Source organism: Impatiens glandulifera, chromosome 1, assembly GCF_907164915.1.
Source record: "Impatiens glandulifera chromosome 1, dImpGla2.1, whole genome shotgun sequence".
NCBI classification, from domain to species: Eukaryota; Viridiplantae; Streptophyta; class Magnoliopsida; order Ericales; family Balsaminaceae; genus Impatiens; species Impatiens glandulifera.
In genome coordinates this window covers 95,922,290-95,930,619 of record NC_061862.1, presented here as the reverse complement: position 1 = coordinate 95,930,619, position 8,330 = coordinate 95,922,290, and the positions used below count along the sequence as shown (strand labels likewise).

Here is an 8,330-nt window from a genome sequence, read left to right as displayed (position 1 = left end):
CCATTTGTAGGGAGGTAAACATTTATTTTTATTTTTATTAAATATGAATGGTTAGCAAAAGTGAGAACATGTGAGTGAGATCAGGATCATAATTGATGAAAATGGGTATAATAGAAAAAACAAATGTTTAAAATATGGATAGACAAGGAATTTCCCCAGGTGTTGTTGCAAAAGAAGAGTCGTTAAAATTTTACAATTTAAATATTAAAGTTGGTGCATAAATTAATTTGATATTCAATTCAAATCATCTTTAGTTTTAAAATTAATTCTCAATATTCTGGTTTGAAACCATATAAGAAAACATTATAAAATATATATATATATACTGGTGCATTTCAATTGTATCTTTATTTAATCCACACTAAAGAAAATCAAAAGTCCAATATTCCTATTTAGGAATTGGAACGGCTAGGAGAGGGTTAGCCTTTTGTAAAGTGAGGCCAAATTTCTCTTCGATGTCCAAGTTATTAACATCTCCCACAATTTTCCAATCAAACAAATTAATCAACGAGCCCAACACCGTCGGAAGGAGTCTCATCGCTAAGGATAATCCCGGGCAAATTCTCCGTCCGGCTCCAAAAGGAATCAATTCAAAGTCTTGGCCACGAACATCAATTTTTGAATCAATAAACCTCTCCGGTTTAAATTCCATGGGGCTCTCCCAGATATCGGGATCTCGACCTATTGCCCAAACGTTCACCAACACTTGTGCTCCCTTTGGGATCGTGTAGCTACACAGATTAACTTCTGTATAAACTTGTCGAGGGACAAGAAATGGGGCTGGTGGATGCATTCTTATAGTTTCTTTTAGAACTGCTCCCAAATAAGGCAATCTATCAATATCAGACTCTTCTACTTGTTTACCGAGACCAACAACGCGCTTTAGCTCATTTTTTGCATTTTCCATGGAAGTTGGGTGTCGAAATAATTCGGTCATTGCCCATTCAAGTGTGCTCGAGGTAGTATCTGTTCCCGCGATAAAAAATTCCTGTGATATTACATAGTTTAAATAACAATTAAAATATGATGGATTATTTTAAATTGTATACCAATATATAGCACTATAGTGTAAGATTTATTTTGCTTGGCAAACTTAAGGTGAAGAAATAACAAAAATATATAAATTTGAAGTTATTATTTAGATGACCATAAATTCATGAAAGACACATTAACCAAATTGAAAACAAATCACAAACAATTTGCAGCGTGGAGTAGACATGTCTAACTATCATCGATATTGACCTTGCTAGTTGAAAATAGGAAACTTTTACCTCATTAAATTGCATTTATTTTTGTCAAATAACCACGGAAAATAGTATAATACCGTATAATTTAGTGGTTGCTATTATTCTTTTTATACTTGTGATGGTTGTGTATAATAATTAGACAAATTAATTTAAGGGTGCGTAAAAACACTTTGTGAAATTGAGTTTGAATAACAAATGTTATTGATTTATTAATATATACATTATTAAATGTATTTCAAAACATTATTTTGTTTGGTAAGCAAGCTATCTTCGTCATCGATTAAATCCCTATGGCACACATGAATATTTTAGTAATAACTTTGTTTCTAAAAAAAATATATATGTGTGGTTGTAGAAGAGTCCGGTTGGTTTCTAAAGAAGGTTTGGTTTCTAAAAGAAGGTTGGTTGTTACGAGTGAGTATTAAACACACATGTGAATATCTTGTTCAGAATATGGTTATTCAAAAATAACCCTATGGAGAAAAAAAGAGATCGATACAAACCTGACACATTTGAACTATGATTTCCTTGTTTAATTCATCATTGTTTTCTAGAGAAATCTTCAGAAGCATGTCGATTATATCGCCTTCAGAAATATCTCTCAAGAAGGTTTTCATCGCCATCTTCTTATCGATCATTTCACCGAACAAAATCCTAAACTTAACGAAATATAATGACATTCGCCTGCGTATCCTCTGCGGATCGATGGCGCGTAGAACCGGAAAATAGTCCACCAGGTTGGGTTTTCCGGCCTCCACCATAACGTTCCACACCAAGTCCTTAAAGTCACACGCCTCGTCCCCTTCCGTACCGGCCAAATCAATCGAGAAAAGAGTGTTGGAAAGAACATTCAGCGATGTTCGGAATGCTGCCTGACCGACATTCACAGTCACGCTTTTGTGGCAGCATTTCCGAACGTAAGCCACGAGCTCCTCCACCTTCTTACGTCGAATATGTTGTGTGGAATCAAGTACTCGGCCGGAGAATATATGAGTGTGAGAGAGCCTCCGCAAGCTCCGCCAATGGTCGTTAGAGGGTTGAAAAACAATAGAGAGTTTGTGTGCATCGCATGCACGAACAGCATCGGGGATGAACTTATTGGAAAAGGAAATGTCTTGTTTTTGTAGGACTTCTTGCGCCATGACGGGTGATGAAATTACTATCGTAGTCATTTGACCTAACTTTAACGATATTATTGGACCATATGTTTGGGCTAACCGCGTCAATGACTCGTGAGGCTTGTTGCCTAATTGTAATAGGTTACCGATGATAGGTAACGAGATGGGGCCTGGTGGGAGACGTCTGCTCAGTCGGGCTCGACGGACTGAGAAGAGGAGTTGGAGCAACGCAGAAGGGAGAAGGAAATAGAAAAAGAATTTCAAAAGCTCCATGTATTTCTTTTGCTTCAATTGTATAATCATAATAAGGGGAAGACTTAAATGAATGGCTATTTATAACCAAATGTTATTGTCAAAGATGAGTGGTTCCACTAATTAGTTTGCGTGTAGAACTTGAGGACAGATTTTGAATGAAATAGTGTAATTCGGTTTCTAAACCTAAAAGGAACTAGATGAAACAAAATACATATTAAAGACAATGTCAATTGTCAAATAATAAGAAAATTGTTTTGAGGATGTTAGAATGTGGTTGGTTTCTCTTCATTTTTCAGGCCAGGAAGATAAGAACCTTTAATTAATAACTTTTTTTTTAAATGTAATAAATAATTAAATAAAAAAATTTATGATTGAGATTATTTAATATTAAACTACATTTCGAAAACTAATTAGCTCTTCAATTTAGATTATAACCAAAAGAAGATAATTTTTTTTTGGGAAGAATGCCAATTTTACACAACAAATTGTAAGAAGGTGTCAAATTTACTTATTAAGTATCAAAATTCCATTTATATGTATGAACTTGTCAAAAAGTGTCAAATATATTTAAAATAACAGAAATGTTAAACGGTGTTAAAATTTTTGCCACATGTAATATCCACCTATTTTTTATTTTTTTAAATTGACATTATTTTAATTATTTTTCCATTTAAACAAAACTTATTTTTACTTTCTCTCTCATCCCTCCACAACTCTCCATTTTTTTCTAATTTTTCTCTCTTTGATTAACTCAAGTTCTTTTGGATTTTTACCTTCTTCTAACCTCCAAATGCTCCCTAACTGAACTTTAAATAGTCATCATCGTTGGTGGAAGTTTTTGTTGGCCGATTCCTAAATCATAGACGTTGTAGCCAAAATCTTCATTAGTCGAACCCTAAATCATTGTCGCCATTAGCGGACAATGTCGAATCAAGGTAATACAATTAATAATAAAATTACTCATAGATGAAGAAATGAAGAGAGAAATATTTAAAGAAAATGGTAAGTTGTGAGGGTAAAGAAAGATAAAATAAATAAGAAAAGATTTTAATGTTTTGTTTGAATAAAAAATAATTAAAGTAATGTCAATTTAAAAAAAATAAAAAAGATGTGGATATTACATGTGGCAAAAATTTTAACACCGTTTATTATTTCTGTTATTTTAAATATATTTGACACTTTTTGACAAGTTCATACATATAAATGAAATTTTGATACTTAATAAGTAAATTTGACACCTTCTTACAACTTGGCGTTTAAAATTGGCATTCTTCCCAATTTTTTTTTAAACGAAAGAGGCTAGCATGACTTCACAATCTTGACACTCACTTCAACCTAAAACATTCTAAGTGAGAATCGAACCCGTGACATTTGTTCTCTTAAAAACCACTCTTATCACTTGAAATACCTTAGTGTGAAAATAATTTTTTTAAATAACATTCTTAGTTTGATTCTCTCTAGCAATATTACTCCATTTTTTTTAGCTTACTCAAAATCCTTTTTTTTTTTTTAATTTCAAATTATTCGTAACTCTATATCTGAATTTGTCACTAATTATAATTATGTATATTAGTTTAATCCAAGACTCTTGAATATGATAATACAAAGTGATAAATTCGAAAAAAAAAATCCCCTTAATCTAATGGCTTTAAGAGTAATTTATGTTAAAAAAAAACTCAACTGTTAACTAGATTCTACAATTCACATAAAATATTATACATTGTTGTGTCCTTTAATTTATTGATGCTAGAGCTGATATCTTCCTGTGTATCTAATTTATTTCTCCCATTTCATTTCACTTTAAAATATAAGAATAGATCTTTTGGGACGGGCTAATGGCTTCCTATGTGTCTGAACTCCGTAAATCTCTTCATCCTACTTTGATTTTGGTGAGTGAATTCAACTCCAATGGAGTCACAGCACTAGATGTTTTTAAACTTAATTGGTCGAATCTTGATTTGGTCTCTTAAATACATTTTTGTCATTTAAACTCTCTTAATAGTTCAATTGAATATTAGGTATACTTAGTTTTCATTACGTGTTCATGATAATTGTTAGAAATTTTGTAAGGTTAATGTTGTTGTCTCAATATAGTATTTTTTGCCTAATTTTTTAAAAGTATATAGACAAAAATTAGAAAATAGGAAAAATCAAAGGAGTCACATATACAGTTCATTAATATTATTTTATTTTTATCCAATTCATTAATATTATTCAAACTAATTAAAATAAATTTTATATTGTAACAAATAAAGTAAAAATATATTTTACAAACCAACTTTTATATATTATATTAAAATTTAATTAATTACTTAAAATGTATAATTAAGAATAGAATAAAATAAAATATAAAAATAAATAAAACTCAAAGATACAAAATAATAATAATAATAATAATAACACATAATTTAAAAATGAGTAATGCAATTTTTTGAAAATAATAGTTTATTTGTTGGAGAATGATAGAATGGGCTCAAATTTTAATAAATAAGTTTCTGTAATCACTTTAATTGAAAGAACAAAACTGTCTTTTTCTTATACTATATTTTTATATCTCATATCAAATTAACATAAAAATTAGAAAATATATATGACTTTATTATTCTTACAAATGGAGCAACTATAACCTATATATACAAATATTTTATATTAAGCACTCTTATACAATTTATACATTTTGCCAAAGAGGCCCTATACAAATTTTTGTAAGCCACTAATTTTGAAAGTTTCTTTTATAACAACTTTCCAAAACTGGAACTTCTATTTCAAAATGACAATCCCCTTCTTTTTGTTTTGTTTTCTTTTTTTAGATGTTATTCTCATTTCTGTTAATGTGAATGAGTGGATGTTATTGTTTTCGTTTCTCCAATTCGAATATTTTGGACACTACATACATAAATCTGAGTTGTTTGTATATACTATAGACACATCTTCATTCATACACCTTTCATGGAGTACTTGGTCATAAGAAACTCTTTGACATATGTTTATGGTGTAATAGGTTAAATGCGTCTGATATATTTAATTCAATTTGAAATACATCTACTTCTATCTATATCTCTCTCTACATTTTTTCTGTTTAAATTAATCTATAACATTTAAAACCATTTAAAATGTTAACATTTTAAACCATTTAAAATTTTAACATTTTAAACCATTTAAAATGTTAGCATTTTAATTTGTTATAATGACAAAACTCTCACATTTGTCTTTACCTAACTTCTTCAGCTTCATTTCCAAACAACAACGTAATTGCTCCGCTTCATTTCTAGATAATAATGCTGCAAACTAAGACGACAATAATATTATTTCTCATTCGTCTCCTCCATATTAAATTATGTTTGTTATGCGTTGTGCCCCCAAAGCACCACTAATCACGTATATGAGGAATTAGAAACATTTGCCCGCGCTAGAACTTAGAAAAAAATTGAATATACCACTTATACGAGGAATTTGTGTTTATTTTCAATACAATTTTACGGTACTATAATATTTTAAATAGTTTAAAATGTTTAGAGAGTAAATTTAAACAAAAGTAAATATGTAAAGAGAAATTTTAAACAAAAATAATTGTGTAAAAAATTCAAACAAAAATAAATGGACAATAAATCATTTAAAACAAGAAAATATATAAAGAGATTTTAAACTCAGTTAAATGTATAAGAATCATTATATCTATAATCCTGAATATATATATATATAATATATATATATATATATATATAATATATATATATATATATATATATATATATAATATATATATATATATATATATATAATATATATATATATATATATATATATATATATATATATATATATATATATACTCATTTTTATGATTGCCTAAAATAAAAAAAAAATGAATGAAAAAAGAGGGAGGTACAAATAGAATACAATTTAATTTGACGATAGTCTACGTGAGAGAGCGCGACTGGGAGAAAACGACTGTGAGAGCGATGGTTTACGTGGCCGACAGGTGGAATTAATAAATAAATAAAAATATAATAATAATTAAAACACGTGTAGAATATTCTCTCTTCTTATTAATTAATTTCTCTCTCCTCTTATTAAATAATTTCTCTCTCTATCTCTATAAATTAATTTATCTCATTTATCCATATTCTCACCATTATTATTTTACTCACTTATTTGATATTAATTATCTCTCATTTAAGGTTAAAATAACTCAATAATTTACAATAAACTCTCACATTAAATATTTTAATAATATGTTTAAATAAATTTTAAACCATAAAACTTAAACCATAAACTCTAAACCCTAAACTCTAAATCCTAAACTCTAAACCCTAAATCCTAAATATTAAATACTAAATTCTAAACCCTAAACTCTAATTAATATCACTAATTAGTTGAATTATGAATTTATCTCTTTTATTTTTATTTTATTTTTATGACTTTTCAATTCATTTATTTATCAAATATTTTTTATTTATTTTTTATAGCCTCTTTTTTCTTTTTATTATTATTTTATAGGATATAAATTATTTAATAAGAACAGAGAGAAAATAATTAATAATAGAAGAGAGAAAATAATTAATAATAGGAGAGAGAATTAAGTCGCTCTACCCGTCGCTGTCTCAAGTCGCGCTCTCTATCATTTTTCTCGTTAAATTTCGTAACTTACTTTCTCTCGAATCTTGTAAAACGAGATATGTAAACGACGTTTTTTGAGGACATCTCGTCCAAAAGTGAGATGATGAACTAAATAGGATCTAACAAACATTATACTAATTTTTTTTTTTACTTTTTTTTTTTGAGAATCACCATCCAATTTACTTAGAGCGAAATTAGGAAAGAAGTTTTTTTTGTTGCTAAAATCGCATTTTAGAAATTCTAATGTTTGACCTGTGTTTGGTTACACTTGAGAAATGGTCTCGAGCCTAGTCTCTCATGTCTATTTCAAAAGATGGTATATATTTATTATATATCTTTTACCATTTTATAAAAATATGATTTTTACACTTTATTTATTTTTTAATTTCTACTCATTCGTCTAAATGTTGAATCCAAACATATCATTTGTTTAGGCTTATAACGATCTATTCCTAGTAATGCTTATATGTTTCCACCATTAATTTAGTAAGATCAAATATAGGGATATAAAAAAGTACCTATCATCAAAATAAAAAATCTTAAAAAACACTTGAAATTCCAAAGGGGAAGTCAAATTCTAAACACATTATTAGAAAACACGTTCAGTTTTTATTCTTCAGTTTTCTGCCTGTTTTTGTAGCATCCAAAGTTATATTTGGCTTTTGATTTGCAAAATGTTTTTGAATAAAACTTGTAGACCAGAGTGTGAACTATTATTTGTCAAAAATAGGATCGGTTGGATATATGGGTAGTTCACAATTAATCATAAAAAATAGTGCAAATAAATGACCAAAACCTTTTCTATTTTCAGCAAATGTTCTACCAATTTCAAAACCATGATGTGTGGGTCTTAAAGATTCTTAGCCTTCCAATTTGAAAAAAAACAGGTAGGCAATTTTGTGGATCAATAAGTTGTTAATCTTTGAAAAATTTCAACTCATTTTATTCACCCAAACCACATTTATGGTTGATTAAAGAAGATCTGATTCCAGATCAGCTGAAATTTCATATTATTATCATACTTTACTTCTCCGACCAAAACACCTCTCAATTTGAAACAATAGAGAAACACCGAGTTTACATGATCCTT

The 8,330-nt window shown here is 28.6% G+C and overlaps 1 protein-coding gene across 1 annotated transcript; it reads right to left on the bottom strand.

The window, feature by feature from the left end:
* Positions 1-373: 373 nt before the first annotated feature.
* Positions 374-2,638, bottom strand: LOC124937103 (geraniol 8-hydroxylase-like). Its single transcript, XM_047477618.1, has 2 exons — positions 1,751-2,638; positions 374-988 (listed from the first exon to the last, which is right to left on the bottom strand). The coding sequence occupies exons 1-2, from the start codon at positions 2,636-2,638 to the stop codon at positions 389-391; spliced, it is 1,488 nt and encodes a 495-aa protein (XP_047333574.1). The 3' UTR covers positions 374-388.
* Between the last annotated feature and the right edge of the window lie 5,692 nt (positions 2,639-8,330).